This window comes from Oncorhynchus mykiss, chromosome 2 (assembly GCF_057628025.1).
Source record: "Oncorhynchus mykiss isolate SJ-2025 chromosome 2, ASM5762802v1, whole genome shotgun sequence".
NCBI classification, from domain to species: Eukaryota; Metazoa; Chordata; class Actinopteri; order Salmoniformes; family Salmonidae; genus Oncorhynchus; species Oncorhynchus mykiss.
Genome location: NC_143023.1, coordinates 83,712,219 through 83,735,435, shown reverse-complemented (window position 1 = coordinate 83,735,435; position 23,217 = coordinate 83,712,219). Strand labels below are relative to the sequence as shown.

The 23,217-nt window shown below is 44.5% G+C and overlaps 2 protein-coding genes and 1 pseudogene across 9 annotated transcripts in view; 1 reads left to right on the top strand and 2 right to left on the bottom strand.

The window, feature by feature from the left end:
• LOC110497968 (SLIT-ROBO Rho GTPase-activating protein 1) overlaps nucleotides 1-1,410 on the bottom strand; it is a 153,589-nt gene extending 152,179 nt beyond the window's left edge. For all 7 annotated transcript variants that reach the window (XM_036957193.2, XM_036957189.2, XM_036957190.2 and 4 more), the window contains exon 1: nucleotides 799-1,410. In XM_036957193.2, the coding sequence (XP_036813088.2) occupies nucleotides 799-862 (64 nt within the window). In that variant the 5' untranslated portion in view covers nucleotides 863-1,410. The remainder of the gene's footprint in view (nucleotides 1-798) is intronic.
• Nucleotides 1,411-8,539: 7,129 nt separating this feature from the next.
• Nucleotides 8,540-12,769, bottom strand: LOC110497962 (ribitol-5-phosphate xylosyltransferase 1-like; annotated as a pseudogene). The gene is made up of 3 exons (XR_016490524.1): nucleotides 12,750-12,769; nucleotides 12,158-12,503; nucleotides 8,540-9,775 (listed from the first exon to the last, which is right to left on the bottom strand). The product of XR_016490524.1 is annotated as a ribitol-5-phosphate xylosyltransferase 1-like (transcript).
• Nucleotides 12,770-14,680: 1,911 nt separating this feature from the next.
• On the top strand, nucleotides 14,681-18,389 carry LOC110497954 (cytochrome b-c1 complex subunit Rieske, mitochondrial). Its single transcript, XM_021574443.3, has 2 exons — nucleotides 14,681-15,331; nucleotides 17,660-18,389. The coding sequence occupies exons 1-2, from the start codon at nucleotides 15,166-15,168 to the stop codon at nucleotides 18,268-18,270; spliced, it is 777 nt and encodes a 258-aa protein (XP_021430118.1). The 5' UTR covers nucleotides 14,681-15,165; the 3' UTR covers nucleotides 18,271-18,389.
• Nucleotides 18,390-23,217: the final 4,828 nt, after the last annotated feature.

Here is a 23,217-nt window from a genome sequence, read left to right as displayed (position 1 = left end):
TTTATTGTTTGCGTTTGTTATTTTGAGACCCAGGCTATTTTGAGGTGACAAGAACACTCCAAAGCAGAGCCATTTAAATCAGAACGTTCTGGAAAAGGATTAGGACACGCCTAAAATAAGATGTGGCTATCTTTACAGACCGGGGCTGCAGACAATGCCGGATGAAGGTATATTTGAAACAAGTCATACAAAACACAAGGAAGGCAAATGAAGTGAACCCAAATTAAAGGATAGAGCATTTGACAACAGTGGGAATGAAAGGGAACAGAGTACAGCCTGACAAATCGAGAGCTTGATAGTATAAGGTTCTATCTGCAAAGATAATTCTGAAATAATTGGCTTTAAAGTACCGAACCTCATTGGTTTGAATGGTGTCAGCAATTGTTATATTTTATTATGAATTTAACATAATTTGAGGTATTTAGAGTACTATATAGTACTATTCTGTTCAATATTCTGTCAATAACTCAATGTTGACAAACGCAGATAGAACCTTAGTCCCAAACGCTTGAAATGTTAATCTTTCAAACAAAATATATCTTTCTATCTACTGGTAAATAGGTCTCTCAAACTGGTCTATAATATTGGACACAAACACAGAATATAACAGTTTGTTAGAGTCTTCTTTAGTAGCCCAATCATATTGTTGATCTCTCATCGGTGAGTCTGGCAAAAGCTTTACGGAGCACAGGGTCAGCTAGGCTATATATCTCATACTCTTGAGTTTAGACACAGCTCACTAAATTAACCCCATAATGGGGCTAAAATCAAAGTAGGCGAAATGTAAAACTAATTTACCTTTAACTTGACTCTCGTAATCAGCAATGATTTCTTTATCCTTTTTGAACTTTGTATTAGACATGTTCGGGTCGATTCAGAGTAGTTAGGAAATTCAACTATTAAAAGGCTCGTCTTGCTGCACGCCTATAACAACCGAAGCATCACACAGATTGAGTAGTTTTCCCCTACCAAACAACAATTTGTAGCCACGAAAACTCGGCGCCAACTTTCAAATTAGATGTATTCCCTTGTAAAGTAGCTATTCAAGAAAAGGTTTAGTCCATTGTTCTCCTTATACACGAGTAGTCCTAGAAAAGGAGGCCAACACGAAATCCTGATATCAATCAATGAAATCACTGATAACTGCTGGCAATGTCAGGCAGAGCGGAGATGTCGATGCAACTGCATAACCTTTAATAATCCGATAAATAGAAATGTTCAATGTGGTGAGAGGCGCGCGGTTTTATTGCACGCGGCACTAAGGTAGTACACGGCAACTGTACGTCACGTGTCTTATATATATCGTTCTTTTGGTGCTCTCTAGTTTCCCCGGTCCCACACTTCCCATTTGCTTCGTTTTCCCAGACAAAACAGACTGCAACACAGCTGCCACAGACTCCGTGTGGAAATGGGAGGGATCGAAGAGGCATAGCGGAAACAAGAGATGGATTGACATGATTTGTATCTAACCAGTAGTGCCAATTATGTTTTCGGGCTAATTTCAGTGAAATTCCTGCTGGATTTTCCCCAGCCATGTACAGGGTATGATCCACATACGCCCCAAGGCAGTGTTGATATTATAAACACGGCTGTAAAATTGTATCAAAGTTGCACCAGTGACATTGGAATGATTATACAAAGTAACTGCTACCAGTGTTACAATGTTTCCATTGGTTAAATAACCTTGGGGGTTTCTACACTTAAAAATGACTGTAAGAAAGAATCAATATATTCAACACAATATTTTAGTTTTAATTCTTTATATTAGAAGTTATGCATCTATCCCCACTGTGCTGTGTGGCATTTTCATTATGTCTATGGTACCACACTAGAACCTATGGATCTGTGTAACAAAAAAAGATGTATCTTATGTAAAAGTGGCATCAGTTTATGTACAGTTGTTTTCTTTACCAGGATCAATGTCCCTGATGAGGGCCCTATGAGAAAATGTAAGCATGCTTTATGAGAAGAAACCTCTTAATATGTATTTAATATAACCAAGTGTTAATTCTGCTCACTATACCTGTACATTCAACAAAACAATATGTACTGAAATGACTGTGGTTCTATAACTCCATCTGCAGGAGATCATGTTATGGTGCAGATTCATTCTTTCCAGTCTCCTGTACACATATCCTATTAAATCATTTTAAAAGTTTGTTTTAATGGCAAGACAAACATTGCACAACATTTCACAGAAAAGGAACAGTGTTCATTATTCAAGCTACATTTCATTAGCAGCATGAACACATCTTATGATATGGTTTACAGCAATTGCATTGGAGATACACTTACCGCTGTCACAATAACAAACCCTACATAACAGTTTAAAGATGGATCTATGACTAAACATAAAGGAAAATTAGATATCCAGCTGACAAATATCGAGATGGGTAAAAAATTCTAAAAGGCCCATCACAATACTGCTTTGAATTGTGTGCATTCAGTATATGTAAGTTCAACCACAATTAAAGTGCTTTGAAAGGCTGGTCATAACACACATCAACACCATCATCCCGGACACCCTAGAACCGCACTAATTCGCATACCATCCCAATAGATCCACAGATGACGCAATCTCAATTGCACTTCACACTGACCCCTCCCACCTGGAAAAGACAGGAAATAACTTTGTGAGAATGCTGTTCATAGACTACAGCTCAGCGTTCAACACCATAGTCCCCTCCAAGCTCATCACCAAGCTCGGGTCCTGGGACTGAACACCTCCCTCTGCAACTGGATCCTGGACTTCCTGACGGCCCGGGCCCCAGGTGGTGAGGATAGGCAACACACCTCCGCCACACTTACCCTCAATATGGTGGCCTCTCAGGGGTGTGTGCTTAGTACCCTCTTGTACTCGCTGTTCACCCACGACTGCCTGGCCGTGCACGACTCCAACACCATCACGTTTGCTGATGGTAGGCCTGATCACCATAGGAGATGAGACAGCCTACAGAGAGGTCAGTGATTTGGCAGTGTTGTGCCAGGACAACAGCCTCTTCCTCAACATCAGTAAGACCAAGGTGCTGATAGTGGACTACAGGAAAAAGAAGGGAGAGCACATCCCCATTCACATTGACAAAGGCTGTAGTGAAGCGGGTCGAGAGCTTTAAGGTCCTTGGCGCCCACATTACTAAGGAATTACATGGTTCACACACAACCGCACAGTCATTTAGAGGAAACTGTCGCTCCTTTTCCCCCTCAGGAGGCTGAAAAGATTTGGCATGGGCCCTCGCATCCTCAAAAGGTTCTACAGCTTCACCATCAAGAGCCTCTTGAATGGCTGCATCACCGCTTGGCATGGCAAATGCACTGACTGCAAAGTGCTACATCCAGGACTTCTCTATCAGGCGATGTCAGGGGAAGGCCCCAAAAAATTGCCTAAGACTTCAGCCACCCAAGCCTTAGTGTGAACAGTCTACTACCGTCCGGCAAACGGTACCAGTATGGGCTCACGGAACAATAGGCTCCGAGACAGCAGTTTTATGGCTTGGGGTAGAAGCCAAATAGTCTGGATAACCATTTCATAAACTATCTGCATTGACCCTACGAGAACAGGACACAAGGAGTATGCAATTGAGATCTTCCCATACACTATATACAGTACCTTTGGAAAGTATTCAGACCCCTTTGGACTTTCTCAGAATTTTGTTGTTACAGCCTTATTCTAAAATAAAAAATAAATAAATTCCTCCCTCAATCTACACATATCCCATAATGACAAAGAAAAAAAACAGGTTCAGAAATTGAAGCAAATGTATAAAAAATAAACATTGAAATATCACATTTTCATAAGTATTCAGACCCTTTACTCAGTACTTTGTTGTAGCACCTTTGGCAGAGATTACAGCATCAAGTCTTCTTGGGTATGACGCTACAAGCTTGGCACACCTGTATTTGTGGAGTTTCTCCAATTCTTCTCTGCAGATGCTCTCAAGGTCTGTCAGGTTGTATGAGTGTTGCTGCACAGATATTTTAATGTCTCTCCAGAGATGTATGATCGGGTACCATCCTTATGGTGATGCATGGTGGTTGGCAGGGACTGGGAGACAAGTCAAGATCGAGGCAAAGAAGAACAGAGCAAAGTTCAGAGAGATCCTTGACGAAAACCTGCTCCATAGCGCTCAGGACCTCAGACTGGGGCCAAGGTTCACCTTCCAACAGGACAACGACCCTAAGCACACAGCCAAGACAGCACAGGAGTGGCTTCGGGACATGTCTCCAAATGTCCTTGAGTGGCCCAGCCAAAGCCCATACTTAGGGCTTTGCCAACCACCATGCATCACCATAAGGATGGTACCAGGTTTCCTCCAGATGTGATGCTTGACATTCAGGCCAAAGAGTTCAATCTTGGATTCATCAGACCAGGGAATCTTGTTTCACGTGGTCTGAGAGTCTTTAGGTGCCTCTTGGCAAACTCCAAGCGGGCTGTTATGTGCCTTTTACTGAGAAGTGGCTTCCATCTGGACACTACCATAAAGGCCTGATTGGTGGAGTGATGCAGAAATAGTTGTCCTTCTGGAAGGTTCTCCCATCTCCACAGAGGAACAATAGAGCTCTGCCATAGGGTGACCATAGGGTTCTTGATCACCTCCCTGGCCCTTTTCCCTTGATTGCTCAGTTAGTCTGGACAGCCAACTCTAGTAAGAGCCTAGGTGGTTACAAATGATGTAGCTCATGGCTTGGTTTTTGCTCTTTTTTATTTTCAATGTTTTCGCTTTGTCATTATGGCGTATTGTCTATAGATTGCTGAGAAATGTATTTGATTTAATCCATTTTAGAATAAGGCTGTAACGTAACAAAATGTGGAAAAGGTCAAGGGGTCCACTGTTGGGGAATAATCAGAATTAGTTGGTAACATAGGTAAGATGTTTTATATTCATTATATGTTTGTGAGTTACTTCTCATCAGAATGTTTATTTTGGTATAATACTGTGGCCGGGTTGCAGTCATCTGTTCTCTGTCAGGACTAAGTTATTTGGGCTGCAGAGAGGGGACAGGTCAAGCGTGTATCTCTTGGCTCCACAATGTCTGTGTGCCAGTCAATGTGTCTCTGTGATCTTGTCAAGGAGGGGTGGATTTGATATATGCCTGTTGATATGAGGATTTGTTTTATGGTTCTGAGTTTGAGAAAATAACATAGTTTAGGAGACAAAGCTGAACGATAATTTATGGCCAAGGCTGTCTGGCTATGTGTCTTTGCTATAAAGGATCTCAGTTGTGTAAGGACTCTCAGATAATTCATTGATAGACACTGAATTGATCTGAGAGTCACAGGGTTGTGATGGAGTGTCACGTTCTGACCTCTATTTCCGTTGTTTTGTATTTATTTAGTATGGTCAGGGCGTGAGTTGGGTGGGCAGTCTATGTTTGTTTTTCTATGTTTTGGGGCATTTCGATGTTGTCGGCCTAGTATGGTTCTCAATCAGAGGCAGGTGTCATTAGTTGTCTCTGATTGAGAATCATACTTAGGTAGCCTGGGTTGCACTGTTTGTTTGTGGGTGATTGTCTATGTTGATGGCTTGTTTCAGCACAGGTCTCATTTTGTAGCTTCACGGTCGAATTTGGTTTATTGTTTTTTTTACTCTCTTGTATAGTGTTCAGTCTTTCGTTATTAAAGATTTACCATGGACACTTACCACGCCGCATATTGGTCCTCTGATCCATCTCGTCTCTCCTCTTCAGATGAAGAGGAGGACGGCCGTGACAGAATCACCCACCAACCAAGGACCAAGCGGCGTGGTAGAAAACAGCGACGACAGCAGCAGCAGCAGCGGCAGCAACAACAACAGCGGCCGGCTTCACAGGACTACACAACTTGGGAGGAGATAGACAGATGGGCCATCGACCCAGGGAGAGTGCCGGAGCCCGCCTGGGATTCGATGGAGCAGTGCAAGGAAGGTTACAGGAGAATGAGGTTGGCGAAGGCAGCAGGGCAGTGCGACAGGTACGAGAGGCAGCCCCAAAATGTTTTTTGGGGGGGTCACACGAGGGGTGAAGCTAAGCCAGGTAGCAGACCTGCGCTCACTCCTCGTGCTTATTATAAGCAGCGTGTTACTGGTCAGGCACCGTGTTATGCGGTTAAGCGCACGGTGTCGCCAGTACGTGTCCATAGCCCGGTGCGCTATAGGACAGCCCCCCGAGAGTGTCATGCGAGCGCGGGCATCGAGCCAGGGCGTATGGTGCCTGCTCAGCGGGTCTGGTCGCCGGTACGCAGTTTTGGTCCAGGGTATCCTGCGCCGGCTCTGCGTGCTGTGTCTCCGGGGCGCTGGGAGGGTGCAGTGCGTCCTCTGCCTGCGCTCCGCTCGTACCGGGCGACTGTGGGAATGGAGCCTAAGGGAGAGGTGCGTGTAGTAAGCACTAGATCTCCCGTGCTTACCCACAGCCCGGTTCAACCTGTGCCTGCACTCTGGAGGGTCCGGGCTAGAGTGGTTATCCAGCCTGGGGAAGTGGTGCCAAGGTTGCGCACCAGAGCTCCAGTGCTCCCCCACAGCCCGGTCCTTCAGGTGCCTCCTCCTAACCCCAAGCCTCCTGAAGGGCTCCCCAGCCTGGTGGTTCCTGTGGCAGCCCCACGCACCAGGCTGTCTCTCTGTCTCCTCCCTGCAGGTGGTCCCGCCTGTCCGGCGCCGCTGCCGGAGTCTCCCGCCAGTCCGGCGCCTCTGCCGGAGTCTCCCGCCTATCCGGCGCCTCTGCCGGAGTCTCCCGCCTGTCCGGCGCCTCTGCCGGAGCCTCCCGCCTGTCCGGCGCCGCTGCCGGAGCCTCCCGCCTGTCCGGCGCCGCTGCCGGAGCCTCCCGCCTGTCCGGCGCCGCTGCCGGAGCCTCCCGCCTGTCCGGCGCCGCTGCCGGAGCCTCCCGCCTGTCCGGCGCCGCTGCCGGAGCCTCCCGCCTGTCCGGCGCCGCTGCCGGAGCCTCCCGCCTGTCCGGCGCCGCTGCCGGAGCCTCCCGCCTGTCCGGCGCCGCTGCCGGAGCCTCCCGCCTGTCCGGCGCCTCTGCCGGAGCCTCCCGCCTGTCCGGCGCCTCTGCCGGAGCCTCCCGCCTGTCCGGCGCCTCTGCCGGAGCCTCCCGCCTGTCCGGCGCCTCTGCCGGAGCCTCCCGCCTGTCCGGCGCCTCTGCCGGAGCCTCCCGCCTGTCCGGCGCCTCTGCCGGAGCCTCCCGCCTGTCCGGCGCCGCTGCCGGAGCCCCTCTGCCCAGAGCTGCTGCCGCACCTCTGTCCCGAGCAGCTGTCCCTCTGTCCCGAGCAGCTGCCCCACCTCTGTCCCGAGCTGTCCTTCTGTCCCGAGCAGCTGTCCTTCTGTCCCGAGCAGCTGCCCCACCTCTGTCCCGAGCTGCCCCTCTGTCCCAAGCAGCCCCTCTGTCCAGTGGGGTCATTGAGTAGGGGGGCCATGGTGAGAAAGCCACGGAGGCGGACAATAAGGCGGACTAAGACAATGAGGAAGTGGAGTCCGCGTCCCGCGCCAGAGCCGCCACCGCGGACAGACGCCCACCCAGACCCTCCCCTATAGGTCAAGGTTTTGCGGCCGGAGTCCGCAACTTTGGGGGGGGGGGGGGGGGTACTGTCACGTTCTGACCTCTATTTCCGTTGTTTTGTATTTATTTAGTATGGTCAGGGCGTGAGTTGGGTGGGCAGTCTGTTTGTTTTTCTATGTTTTGGGGCATTTCGATGTTGTCGGCCTAGTATGGTTCTCAATCAGAGGCAGGTGTCATTAGTTGTCTCTGATTGAGAATCATACTTAGGTAGCCTGGGTTGCACTGTTTGTTTGTGGGTGATTGTCTATGTTGATGGCTTGTTTCAGCACAGGTCTCATTTTGTAGCTTCACGGTCGACTTTGGTTTATTTTTTATTTTTTTTACTCTCTTGTATAGTGTTCAGTCTTTCGTTATTAAAGATTTACCATGGACACTTACCACGCCGCATATTGGTCCTCTGATCCATCTCGTCTCTCCTCTTCAGATGAAGAGGACGGCCGTGACATGGAGCTCATATAATTAAAGATAGACTTTGATAACTCTGACTTGTGTGTGGTTTGCTCTCATGATTTGGTAAATACAGGAAATTTCCACGACACTACACACACCGGCAAAACGCAGCCAAAACAAGCTCGCAAGTGATTTTTTTTTTTTTGTAAAAGTTTAGTTTAGTAAGAAAAAGACTGGAAAATCACCAGAAATTCAGCAAAAAAAAATGCGAAATCTGTTCCCAAGTAATCCCACAAATAAAAGAAGAGTCAAGTGATCGTGTCTCAACGTAATCAAGGTATGAAATTATTATTTTCAAATACAATCTATTTTTGGGCTTGTGTTGTCAAATTTCCTTGTAAAAACTGCTACTTTTTTTGACTCTTATCTATCCTAATGTGTACATTAAGGCAGAGTAAAGTGACTAGACATCTACCTCAAATACCTCGTACCGCTGCACATTGATCTGGTATTGGTACAATCTGCATATACCTTCATTCTTGTGTATTTTATTTCTCATGCTACTCAATACTTTTTTAAAAGTGCATCATTGGGAAGGGTTAGGAAGCAAGCATTTCACAGTAGTCTACACCTGTTGTATTTGATACATGTAACAAATACAATTGTATTTGTTGTCTAGTGGTAGCTTTACAAATTACCCACATAAACCCCAAGACATTTGGCTTCTCTCCCTGAAGACACTTAAAATGAAATCCACATTGTTCCTTGTAAGGATGATCCATTTTCCTCTGAGCTGTAAGTTTCTCTCTCAGTTGTTTTTGAAGAACGCCTCCTTAAATCAAATGACATGTTATTGGTCACATACACATGGTTAGCAGATGCTAATGCGAGTATAGCGAAATGCTTGTGCCTCTAGTTCCGACAGTGCAGTAATATCTAACAATTCCCCAACAACTACCTAATACACACAAATCTAAAGGGATGGAATAAGAATATGTATATAAATATATGGATGAGCGATGGCCAAGCGGCATAGGCAAGATGCAATAGATGGTATAAGATACAGTATATACATATGAGATGAGTAATGTAAGATATGTAAACATTATTAAAGTGCCATTGTTTAAAGTGACTAGTGAGTCTCTGTAGGCAGCAGCCACTCTGAGATAATGATTGCTGTTTAGCAGTCTGATGGCCTTGAGACAGAAGCTGTTTTTCAGTCTCATGCTCCCAGCTTTGATACACCTGAAATGACCTCACCTTCTGGATGGTAGCTGGGTGAACAGGCAGTGGCTCGGGTGGTTGTTGTCCTTGATGATCTTTTTGGCCTTCCCCTGACATCGGGTGCTGTAGGTGTCCTGGACGGCAGGTAGTTTGCCCCTGGTGATGCGTTGTGCAGACCGCATCACCCTCCGGAGAGCATTGCGGTTGACCTCTAAGACCTTGGTGAACCTGTCCTTCATCTGCAGGTGGAAACTGCTATACCACTCCAGCAGTCTCCTCCTCCTCTCAGTCCTCTCCTCCTGGCTCATCCCCTTCTCCTTCTCCAGGAGGCCTGGCAGCTCCTTACAGTCCTTGAGAAAGATGAAGAGGGCTCCTGCAGCTTTGAGGAGACGCAGTGGGGAGCTGTGTGCAGCAGAGCACCCACCTGGAGTCACAATGTCCTCCACCACGGGCACCGAACCATAGGCACAGCCTCGTAGATGCGGTAGCACTCCATGTAGATTTCCACGGAGCAGAGGGTGAGCTCGCTTTGGGCCAGGGCTGTCTGGTACCGTCTCAGACTCTTTGCTGTCTCCTGAGGAAGCCACCTGATGCAGGAGAGGAGGAGGAATGACTGTAAGGGATAGTGAGCAGAGGGTTAATTTAATGTATTACATATTTAAACGAGAAGTCAATAGAGTACTAACGATCAATGTAAAGTGTTTTTTCTGTAATAGGGGATTAATAAGCAATTGGTCAGAGATGTGGGAGAAATGTGTCTATACAGTGAGCCTGAAATAGGATACTTGTTATTTGGCCATTGGCCCAGTTTTATTGCAAGGAATTGTAATTGGTCAACCACAGGCTAGGGCTAGGTTATAAACTACATCCTGTCACTTTGTTCACTGGAGAGAACCACTGAGGACAGGGGAGCATGACAATCTACCATATACCTCTCAGCATAACATCTATGATTTATCCTCTTTGAATAAACCTATTTTCATACACCTGATTTGCTTTGTAGTCTGTGTAATTAAAGAACAACATCAACTGCTAACACAAAGATCATAAGAGTTTAACTTTATTTGAGAATGTCAGAGTTGGTATTTTATTGGTAAACAAGGCCTAACAACAAGAGTATTTCCAGTGAAGTGAGCCAGGATGCAAAAATTGGACTGAAAACCATTACCGTGAACTGAAACAGACGGTGCGCGACAGCAACAGCGACATACTTCTCTCAGGCAGTAATGATGCACTATTTGTCCAGTCCTGTTTTTTTTCTAGATCCCCATTAGTGTTTCCCTCGAGGAGTTCTTGTAAACGGTTCCCAAAAAGTTACAGAGGAAGGGCCTGGTGGAGTTCACCATCTGGGAGTTTGCCGTGACTACAGGAAACTGCCTGTATCCTTGCAGACAGAGTTCAGTGTGTCAAATCGGAGGGCATGCTGTCCGATCCTCTGGCAGTCTCTATGGGGGTGCCACAGGGTTCAATTCTCGGGCCGACTCTTTTCTCTGTATATATCAATGATGTTGCTCTTGCTGCGGGCGATTCCCTGATCCACCTCTACGCAGACGACACCATTCTATATACTTTCGGCCCGTCATTGGACACTGTGCTATCTAACCTCCAAACGAGCTTCAATGCCATACAACACTCCTTCCGCGGCCTCCAACTGCTCTTAAACGCTAGTAAAACCAAATGCATGCTTTTCAACCGATCGCTGCCTGCACCCGCATGCCCAACTAGCATCATCACCCTGGATGGTTCCGACCTTGAATATGTGGACATCTATAAGTACCTAGGTGTCTGGCTAGACTGCAAACTCTCCTTCCATATCAAACATCTCCAATCGAAAATCAAATCAAGAGTCGGCTTTCTATTCCGCAACAAAGCCTCCTTCACTCACGCCGCCAAGCTTACCCTAGTAAAACTGACTATCCTACCGATCCTCGACTTCGTCGATGTCATCTACAAAATGGCTTCCAACACTCTACTCAGCAAACTGGATGCAGTCTATCACAGTGCCATCCGTTTTGTCACTAAAGCACCTTATACCACCCACCACTGCGACTTGTATGCTCTAGTCGGCTGGCCCTCGCTACATATTCGTCGCCAGACCCACTGGCTCCAGGTCATCTACAAGTCCTTGCTAGGTAAAGCTCCGCCTTATCTCAGTTCACTGGTCACGATGGCAACACCCATCCGTAGCACTCGCTCCAGCAGGTGTATCTCACTGATCATCCCTAAAGCCAACACCTCATTTGGCCGCCTTTCGTTCCAGTACTCTGCTGCCTGTGACTGGAACGAACTGCAAAAATCGCTGAAGTTGGAGACTTTTATCTCCCTCACCAACTTCAAACATCAGCTATCTGAGCAGCTAACCGATCGCTGCAGCTGTACATAGTCTATTGGTAAATAGCCCACCCATTTTCACCTACCTCATTCCCATACTGTTTTTATTTATTTACTTTTCTGCTCTTTTGCACACCAATATCTCTACCTGTACATGACCACCTGATCATTTATCACTCCAGTGTTAATCTGCAAAATTGTAATTATTCGCCTACCTCCTCATGCCTTTTGCACACATTGTATATAGACTCCCCCTTTTTTTTCTACTGTGTTATTGACTTGTTAATTGTTTACTCCATGTGTAACTCTGTGTTGTCTGTTCACACTGCTATGCTTTATCTTGGCCAGGTCGCAGTTGCAAATTAGAACTTGTTCTCAACTAGCCTACCTGGTTAAATAAAGGTGAAATAAAAAAATAAATACATAAAGTATCTGAAAAGAGAGAGACATAGAAATCCACAGTCAAATAACGCTTTTTTTTCTGGTACAATGGATAGGTATGGTGTACTGAAATGGAAACATGAGCTAAATAAAAGGTGTATGGTGAGGGTAAAAGACAAACAAGAAGAGAGGAACTCTAAGATCATGAGAAAATAAATCTGGGTCCATATTCAAAGTGCTAATCAGTTCCCCCGTCCATATAATTATAGATCAGATCAGCACTCATACTCTAAAACCTTGTTACATGGCCCCAGATCCCATAAAAGAAGACATACGTGGCTACTCCAACGGGCCACTGGAAGACATCCTTGTCATTGACCCAGGGGCTTCCATAGACCAGGAAGAGCAGGTCCACGAAGACCCCATGCCTCCTCAGGTAGATGTTGATCCAGTCCTTTGTGCAGCGCTTGCTGCCTAGCAGTACCACAGCTAAACAGTTTACAGCATCAACCCACATGAGGGTCTGGATGTGCTGCAACCACCGGGTAGCGCAGGGGATCTTCTGTTGCTCCTGGCCATTCAGCACCAGAACCACACTGTCTGTGTCCAAAGGAACGTGGCCCTGGATCACCGCTGGGCCTGTGTAGAAACTATAGACAAAGAAAAGAAAAAGGGAGAGAAAGAGATAGATAGAGAAAGGGTGGGGGGGGCAGAATAACTGACATCAGCAAGATCATATGTATCTTTTATTATGACATAAGTCTAATTTGTGATGCCTTACGTGAAATCTATATCCCCCTCTCTCCACTATGCTTGTTACAGTATGTTGGTGGGGTTGACGGGCCCTTTCAAAATATGTTCCCAAAGGTAAAGTCTTGAAAGAAGAGAGGAGTTACTTCGGTGTGACAATGTCCATAATAATTTGTGTTTTACACCATCATGTAGCTTAACTGTTACTGTAAGAGGAGATATCAAGCAATACTGGACAACTTGTCACAGAGCATCACTAAAAAGGCATGGCTTACCTATGGCAGCTTTCCCCCTGATTTGAACTTTGTATCTCTTGGGCCTGTTCTTGTCAATGAGCTCCTGGTATATTGTCTGAAAGCCTCCCTCCAATTGAGAAGAGCAGAGATATCATCAGCCTGCTCAGCCTCCCAAGGGTTCCACTCCTCATCCCCATTGTATGGAGCCACAACACCATCACCTGTAATCACCAAAACAACAGAACAATAACAATATTAGAGCTAGCTAGCTTTTGGCCTTCAGTAGCCAATTCACATGACCTGTCCAAAACCATCTCCAGGTATTCACGTGTTGTTTTTATAATTTGATATACAGTACCAGTCAAAAGTTTGGACACACCTACCCATTCAATGTTTTTTTTTTTTTTTTTTTACTATTTTCTACATTGTAGAATAATGGTGAAGACATCAAAGCTATGAAATAACACTAATTGAATCATGTATTAAGCAAAAAAAAGTGTTAAATTAAAATATATTTTACATTTGAGGTTCTTCAAAGTAGCCACTCCTTGCCTTGACAGCTTTGCACACTCTTGGCATTCTCTCAAACAGCTTCACGAGGTCACATGTAATGGATTTAATTTAACAGGTGTGCCTTGTTAAAAGTTAATTTGTGGAACTTCTTTCCTTCTTAAATGTGTTTGAGCCAAACCAGTTGTGTTGTGACAAGGTAGGGGTGGTATACAGAAGATAGCCCTTTTTGGTTACATACCAAGTCCATATTATGGCAAGAATAAGCAAAGAGAAATGACAGTCAATCGCAGATTTTGCTGCGAGGAGGCAGAGTCATTAAATAATTTATTTTGGGACTGTCCATATGTCGCTCGTTTTTGGTCACAGGTCCAGGAATGGCTTAAGAATTGCAACAGTGAAGAGGTGACTCTGGGATACTGGCCTTCTAGGCAGAGTTGCAAAGAAAAAGTCATATCTCAGACTGGCCAATAAAAATAAAAAATGGGCAAAAGAACACAGACACTGTACAGAGGAACTCTGCCTAGAAGGCCAGCATCCCGGAGTCGCTTCTTAACTGTTGATGTTGAGGCTGGTGTTTTGCGGGTACTATTTAATGAAGCTGCCAGTCGAGGACTTGTGAGGCGTCTGTCTAATTTGAGAAACACTAATGTACTTGTCTTTTTGCTCAGTTGTGCACCGGCGCCTCGCACTCCTCTTTCTATTCTGGTTAGAGCCAGTTTGCGCTGTTCTGTAAAGGGAGTAGTATACAGCGTTGTACGAGATCTTGTGTTTCTTGGCAATTTCTCACATGGAATAGCCTTCACATATCAGAACAAGAATAGACTGCAGAGTTTCAGAAGGAAGGTCTTTGTTTCTGGCCATTTTGAGCCTGTAATCGACCCACAAGTGCTGATGCTCCACATACTCAACTAGTCTAAAGAAGGCCAGTTGTATTGCTTCTTTAATCACAACAACAGTTTTCAGCTTTCGGCATAATTGCAAAAGGGTTTTCTAATGATCAATTAGCCTTTTTAAATTATAAACTTGGATGAGCTAACACACCGTGCCATTGGAACACAGGAGTGATGGTTGCTGATAATGGACCTCTGTAAGCCTATGTAGATATTCCATTAAAAAAATCTACCCGTTTCCAGCTACACTAGTCATTTACAACATTAACAATGTCAACACTGTATTTCTGATCCATTTTATATTATTTTAATGGACAAAAAAAACAAAGACCGCAAACATATATCCGCAATTTAAAGCTGATCCACCCCCTAAAAAAAAAAAAGCATAAATCCCGCCTATTTATACAATTTATCCTCTTAAATGTGATAAACCTAACCACACTGCTAACCTTATGGCTAACCTTAAATAATAAGACCAAAAAAAGCACATTTTTGTTTAAAGGATTTGTTACGATATAGCCAAAGATGAACTAACTACTGTATCTGCGATATAGCCATACGATACTTTGTGGCTGTAGTATCTAGCTAGTGGAAACATTCATAAAGCGACTGTTTACAGTTCAAGGACCCAGCTCAAATGCTGGCATAAGAATTGCCAGAGAAAAATGTGAAACTTTTTGGAATTAATCTACGTGAAGCATCTTTTTATTACGAAATAAGTCACCTATTTTATATTTTGATAATTAATGCGACTATTGAGGCATAATGGTAGCTAAATACTAAATAAATTGCTAACAGTATCCTAAAATACACGTCAGGATTTTACGCAGGCCGATCGACCTGCCAATAAATGGAGGAACTCACGGGTCTTTTCAAAGGTCGGTGTGTCCCTCAACCGAGTTAAATTACTGGTTCGGATAAAGATGCTGTCCTTAGCCGCTCGTTCTGGGGCTTTGTTCCCGTACTTGCAGGCGACCAATGTAGCTGTGAATGGATCCCTCAAAGCACTGCTCCCTGGAGCGGTGAAGGGAGATTCACTGCTGAAATCCAGCTCACAGAAGACGCCCGCTATTTCAGCTTGCGTTAGTGGTAAGGTCGCATTCAGAAAACTAGCTTGCTAACTGCTGATCTTGGGCAATGTATATTGTGATTTTTTAAATTTTTTAACCCGCCTCAATGTCAGTGATTACATTTTTTGGGGGGGGTTGTCTCAACCAGACCTTTTGGTACTTTGTTCCTTGGCTTTAGTTTAGGTTGATATGGTTCGTCTTGTGAACTTCATGTTGTGACCAAGACATGGCGCCCTGAGTGGACTTGTCAACATCCTGTATAAGAAGCTTAACTATTACCTATGAATACAAACTCCTCGTAAAAACAGCTACATTCTACATATCAAACGTTGCACTGTCTAAGAGGCAGCAGAGCCGACCGCCTGAGTCTAGGGGTAATAGACTTCCTGTGTAGATTAAGACACCGCGGTGGCGACGGGAGCTATGACTCAGAAAATGTACCTAAATTCAGGGATGATGTTTCTCTCAGAATTATCCCAACTGATACACCGAGCAAAAAAAAACTTAACTGTAATTTTTGTCTTCATGCTATGAAGCAGAAACAACAGTAGCCATTTTGGAATGGCAGTGTCCGCCAATCCGCTCCTTTGTTGTTCAACGTGACGTGTCTCCGTAAAGGCTGCTGTGGCTTCTGCAAGGTCCGGAAATTCCGGAGGATGAGGGTCAAGGACCGGAATGGTCTGTAGTGGCAAGACAGGAAGAAGAGCTCATGATACCGAAAGCAGTGGAGCATCTAGTGAAGAAGGCCATGGTAGGAAGCAAGTGTAATGATGTGGTGAATGTTTGAGACCACCTCACTCACACCCTATTCGACTCACTTTTATTTTTTATTTCATATTTTATTTAACCAGGTAACGTTAAGCTAGTTGAGATGTTGTTCTTACTTACAACTGCGACCTGGCCGAGATAAAGCAAAGCAGTGCGAAATGCTGTAGCGAAAGAGGTAGAGGAAATTAGCTTGGTTCATTGGAAATTGTGGTAGCCAGGGTCAGCAAGAGATTATAAAAATGGATGTGCTTAATGGGAAGAAGATTAAAAACCATGTCCCTGGTGTTTATGCTAGATTGAGGGGAGTCCTCACTGGGCTCCCAATATGTCTGTAGACGATATTAAATAAAATGTCAAGGGAGAGAGCGATTGAGGCCAAAATGTTGATCAGTGGGCAAGGTCAGGTGTGAAAGCCTATCAGTGCTACAGAGGTTTGAGGAGGTTTTGCCTGGGAAAGTACAGATATAATTCCTCAGTTTCAATGTCAGGATTTATCCCATCCCCATTGCAGTGTTTTAAATGTCAAATAATGGTACATGGAGCTGTTCAATGTAAAGGAAGGAAAAGATGTGCCAAGTGTGGAGGGGACCATGGTTAAGAAGAATGTGGGAGCAATGTGAAGGTTGTGTTCTAATTGTGGGGGGGGGGGGGGCGTTGACGCCAGGTGCAGAGACAGGCTAGAGAGGCTCCGAGATATAGAGCAAGTCATAATGTATTGTATGCAGAGGCTGTAAAACAGATTGGTGGAACTACACTGGCATGATGAAGCTTCCATAGCTGTTCCTTTAGTAAGTAGACCTAATGTCGGGGCTGGTGTTTCTGCTGGTCTTGGCGTGGTTTGGAGGTTGCGCTCATGAAATATTGCACTCATGAATGTGCGGTGTCAAAGGGCACTTTGATAAAGTTGACATCATAGCTTTTATTGGTAAGGTTATCAATATGACTCCGGTTGTGGAAAGCAGAAATGCCAGGTTGAAGGTTGTGGAGATGGAAAAAGAGATTGGGGCTAATGGATATTACTGTTAGGATTGTTCTGCAACCATTAAGGGTGGAGTGTTTCAGCATGATAAAGTGGGAGGATGACAGAAGTTAGTAGGGATTTAGTTTTATTTTCATGTTAATTCAGAATTGGGCAGATCATGATTGATTGTACATTCCAGCACACTAGTTGGCTGCATGCACTTAAATTGTTTGCGGACTGCCATGATATCCTAGAAGAAAAATAAGTTGGCTAGCAAGAGGATGAAAATGGCAGTTTCTTGAAACGGTTGTTCAATCCCTTGAGGTAACAGTTGGGGCAATTTTGAAGTACACTTTCTTTGTCATCCCTGGATTGGGTAATGTTTTCTGAGCCATATCTCGTGCCAGCTCTGGGGTGTCTTAATCTACATAGGAAGTCTGTGCGACCCTGGTGCAGCTGTAAAGCAAGCGGGTCGGCTCTGTTGGCTACACTGTCTGCATGATCTCAAGTCACACAGCTTTGATTGTCATCACTCTTTTATGTATAAAGAACCTGTCTAATAACGTGAAATATATTAAGTGTGAACATAATTTTGCATATTATATTTCTCATATGTAGCCCCTGGTGGAATTCGCATGGCCCACACAGACATCAAGGTCCCAGACTTCTCTGACTACCGTCGTCCTGAGTTGCTGGACCCCAAGAAGTCCTCCCAGGAGAGCAGCGAGTCCAGGAAGACCTTCTCCTACCTGGTCACTGGGGCCACAGCTGTGGTGGGCGTCTACACAGCCAAGACGGTGGCCACCCAGTTCATCTCCTCTATGAGCGCCTCAGCCGACGTGCTGGCCATGTCCAAGATTGAGGTGAAGCTGGGAGAGATCCCAGAGGGCAAGAACATGACCTTCAAGTGGAGGGGCAAGCCTCTCTTCATCCGCCACCGAACTGAGAAGGAGATCGCCACCGAGGAAGCTGTGGATATGGCCATGCTACGTGACCCCCAACACGACAAGGACCGCGTAGCCAACCCGAAGTGGATCATCGTGATCGGTGTCTGCACCCACCTGGGCTGTGTGCCCATCGCCAATGCCGGAGACTACGGAGGATACTACTGTCCCTGCCACGGCTCCCACTACGACGCCTCGGGGAGAATTCGGAAGGGACCCGCACCTCTCAACCTAGAGGTGCCCTATTACGAATTCCCAGACGACGACACCGTTGTTGTGGGATAATGTTTGCGCTCCATTACTTCCCTCGCTAGTATATTTATTTGTTTTTTCAAATGGGTAAATCTGAGAACTTAGGTTAAAGAAAGGTTACTAATAAAGGGGCATTTTAAAATAACCTGAAACATGTTTTTGTGTATTTGTTCAAAGGTAAGAAAACCAGTTAACATTGGATCCAGCGCTTTGCTCTCAGGTTACCTGCTCTGGGTAGTCTGTTAAATCTCTTGCCAAAAATGGTTACTTTCTACATTTTGTCTGCAATGCTCTGAATTCTCCTGAAGAGTTTTAGGGCCTCCAGGATATCTTGGTAGGCTATAGTGTCAGGAATGAGGGTGGTTTGCCTCACTGAACATCATTCTAACTGCTGCATATCAACACAAACATTCCCGTTGCCTTTTAATTGTTGAAAATGTACCTTTCAGATTGTAGGCAGCAAACAGCAGTAATGTTCACATTTGGATTGCTCCATGTCAAGGGGTGGTGATATTACCATCAACACGGGTAAGATGGGTATACACTGGCCTATTGGTATACATCGGTGTGAACGTCAGTTTGTCAACATATACAGTGCCTTGCGAAAGTATTCGGCCCCCTTGAACTTTGCGACCTTTTGCCACATTTCAGGCTTCAAACATAAAGATATAAAACTGTATTTTTTTGTGAAGAATCAACAAGTGGGACACAATCATGAAGTGGAACAACATTTATTGGATATTTCAAGCTTTTTTAACAAATCAAAAACTGAAAAATTGGGCGTGCAAAATTATTCAGCCCCCTTAAGTTAATACTTTGTAGCGCCACCTTTTGCTGCGATTACAGCTTTAAGTCGCTTGGGGTATGTCTCTATCAGTTTTGCACATCGAGAGACTGAATTTTTTTCCCATTCCTCCTTGCAAAACAGCTCGAGCTCAGTGAGGTTGGATGGAGAGCATTTGTGAACAGCAGTTTTCAGTTCTTTCCACAGATTCTCGATTGGATTCAGGTCTGGACTTTGACTTGGCCATTCTAACACCTGGATATGTTTATTTTTTAACCATTCCATTGTAGATTTTGCTTTATGTTTTGGATCATTGTCTTGTTGGAAGACACATCTCCGTCCCAGTCTCAGGTCTTTTGCAGACTCCATCAGGTTTTCTTCCAGAATGGTCCTGTATTTGGCTCCATCCATCTTCCCATCAATTTTAACCATCTTCCCAGTGGGGATGGTGTGTTCATGGTGATGAGCTGTGTTGCTTTTACGCCAAACATAACGTTTTGCATTGTTGCCAAAAAGTTCAATTTTAGTTTCATCTGACCAGAGCACCTTCTTCCACATGTTTGGTGTGTCTCCCAGGTGGCTTGTGGCAAACTTTAAACAACACTTTTTATGGATATCTTTAAGAAATGGCTTTCTTCTTGCCACTCTTCCATAAAGGCCAGATTTGTGCAATATACGACTGATTGTTGTCCTATGGACAGAGTCTCCCACCTCAGCTGTAGATCTCTGCAGTTCATCCAGAGTGATCATGGGCCTCTTGGCTGCATCTCTGATCAGTCTTCTCCTTGTATGAGCTGAAAGTTTAGAGGGACGGCCAGGTCTTGGTAGATTTGCAGTGGTCTGATACTCCTTCCATTTCAATATTATCGCTTGCACAGTGCTTCTTGGGATGTTTAAAGCTTGGGAAATCTTTTTGTATCCAAATCCGGCTTTAAACTTCTTCACAACAGTATCTCGGACCTGCCTGGTGTGTTCCTTGTTCTTCATGATGCTCTCTGCGCTTTTAACGGACCTCTGAGACTATCACAGTGCAGGTGCATTTATACGGAGACTTGATTACACACAGGTGGATTGTATTTATCATCATTAGTCATTTAGGTCAACATTGGATCATTCAGAGATCCTCACTGAACTTCTGGAGAGAGTTTGCTGCACTGAAAGTAAAGGGGCTGAATAATTTTGCACGCCCAATTTTTCAGTTTTTGAATTGTTAAAAAAGTTTGAAATATCCAATAAATGTTGTTCCACTTCATGATTGTGTCCCACTTGTTGTTGATTCTTCACAAAAAAATACAGTTTTATATCTTTATGTTTGAAGCCTGAAATGTGGCAAAAGGTCGCAAAGTTCAAGGGGGCCGAATACTTTCGCAAGGCACTGTAAGTTGAATGCATTCTTTATGGCACCGACTCAATAAAAGGACTGGTGTCAGTTTAAACCAAACCCTGAAGAAGGGTTAGGCCTCTATATTCTTAATGTTTAAACATGCATAGCACACCAGTCTAGAAACAACTGACTTGATAAGTGGCAGCTTTCAAAGATGTAGCGTATGAGTGACTTCCAGAAGGACATAATTAAATGGGTATATCTTTTCACAATTCTTAATTTGGGTAGTCCAAACAAAGGACAAACCTCTTGAAATAACAATAATTTCATGAACTTGTTCTTTCAATCAGTGTCTCCTTCCCTTCTCATGGACCATGGAGGTTTTCTTCCTTCAGTGTACAGCCCCACTATTACTAGTGTCTTGTCCTTCATTTGAAAATCTGCATTTGAGATTGTTCAAAATGGCATACCAGCATAATTTCCTTTGAAAACCCTAAAGAGATGTGTTCTCTGAACTCCCCTCAGAGGCCTTGTCAGTCTACATACTGCATCTCTGGCTGGTGCCCCTTGTTCACATAACCCTGGAGGGCAGCAGTCACCTGCTGCTGTAGGGTGGTGTTGCCCATGACCAGGGCAATCAGCTGGGCCATGTTGGTCAACTGGACATCACCCATGACATCAGAGTTTCTGACGATGCACCGGGGTCAGTTCCATGATTGGAGGCAGCGGCAGAAACTGGTCATCCAGTAGGCCACTGACAGCACCCCCCTGACCGATGATTCGGAAGAGGTAGGGAGATATGTCTGAAATAAAGCATCAGTTAAACAACCGTTTTAAATGTTACAGACCACAAGCCATTGTTCTCTACGAAGTTAGTTTGTGCATAATTCTTATGATTATTTTGAAGTGTATGGTCTAAGTGATCTCACCCTTCGACATGGAGCATTATTCACAGTTGGCTACTAACAATACTAAGGAATTTTCATTGAGCTGACAAGCATTCTTTTCATTTTGATAATCCCCAGTGAACTTGAGTTTCAAATTCCTTTGTGTCCACATCGCCAATGAACTATCATGGTTTAAACACACCGAGACCGTCGTGAAGACGGCACGACAACGCCGTTTCCCCTTCAGGAGACTGGAAAGATTTGACATGGGTCCCCAGATCCTCAATGTTCTACAGCTGTACTGTCAAGAGCATCCTGACCAGTTGCATCACCGCCTGGTATGGCAAATGCTCTGCATCTGACCATAAGGCGCTACAGAGGGTAGTGCATACGGCCCAGTACATCACTGGGGCCAAGCTTCCTGCAATCTATATACTAGGCGGTGCCAGAGGAAGGCCCCAAAAAATTGTCAGACTATTCTCCCCCCCCTTTATTTTACAGTGCTGCTACACGTTTTTATCTATGCATAGTCACTTTACCCCACCTACATGTACAAATTACCCCGACTAACCAGTACCCCCGCACATTTACTCGGTACCGGTACCCCCTGAATATAGCGTCATTGTTACTTTTATACATTCATTTTTTTGTTATTTAGTAACTTTTCTTAAGCCTATTTCCAGAAATGCATTGTTGGTTAAGGGCTTGTAACTAAGCATTTCATGGTAAGGTCTACACCGGTTGTATTTGGCACATGTGACATAACATTTGATTTGAATAGCAATGCCAAAAGGGGGGGCCTCCAACCAGTCCTCTTGCAAAGGCTAGACCCCCTGCTGCCACGGCCCCTTCGTAAAATCACAGTGGCCTATATCTGCTGTTTTAGACAACTCAGAACACATCTTTTCTTCTTTGGGACATTCTGGGGAACAAAGGTTGAGGGTTCAGACCCACATTCTTCAATAATCAAATGGGTATGATGACTTAAAAAACAGAAGTGACATTTGAACAGCAGGAAATATGTGGCTACAATAAATAGATAAGCATTGTCAGGGTACTACAGTATAATATAGATGTAAGTATTCTACATGTTTCGGTTTAGACATTTTAATTAACATTAATGCTAATTCCTATTTGCTACAGTTCAAGTTACAATGTATCACTTCATGATATGGGCTAATGATGAGGATACAAGTATCATTTGCTCTCTGACACTGCATGTGAGCTACACAGTGATAAGATACAAATACTGCAATATAAACTAATAGTCAAACTACCTTGCTGATGAACTAAAATCCTTATTAAACTGTATGCTTGCTAGATTTATTTTAAGGTTCGATGCCAGTCAAAATTTGTTATTTTTGTTTTTAACAATGTGCATATCTGTCATTGGTTTTAAAGCCTCATTCTTGATTTCCATTGAGCCTTGTCATAGTCGTTTTGCATGGCCCGGTGCCCAGGGTGAGCGGAATTTTAGACTATTCCATTGTTCCTTAATTGAAATCTCCACTCACCAGGCCAAGCAAAATGCACTGGCCCAGTGCTTCATTGGATTGGTTAATTTCATCTAAAGCCACTACAGAGGGCGATGAGCGAAACGGTCTGAAACGTGTTTATAGTTTTTCATATGGTCTGTTTTTGGTCTGTTTTTCCAATAATATTTAGTCATTCCTATATTGGGAGTCATGAGTTAATCATTAATTACCACATGAAATTAGCATACATCTCTAATACATTTGATAAATATTGCTGGTATTATTGACCTTTTATTTAACTAGGCAAGTCAGTTATGAACAAATTCTTATTTACAATGACGGCCTACCAAAAAGTAAAAGGCCTCCTGCGGGGACGGGGGCCTATAAAAATATTGGACAAAACACACATCACGACAAGCGAGACAACACTACATAAAGAGAGACCTAAGACAACAGCATGGCAGCAACACATGGTAACACAGCATGGCAGCAGCACAAAACAGGGTACAA

Excerpts from the sequence above, each read along its gene's own strand:
- LOC110497954 (XM_021574443.3), top strand. The coding sequence starts at position 15,166 with ATGCTGTCCTTAGCCGCTCGTTCTGGGGCTTTGTTCCCGTACTTGCAG. Across the intron at positions 15,332-17,659 it reads TATTTCAGCTTGCGTTAGTG|CCCCTGGTGGAATTCGCATG; the intron begins GTAAGGTCGCAT and ends TCTCATATGTAG.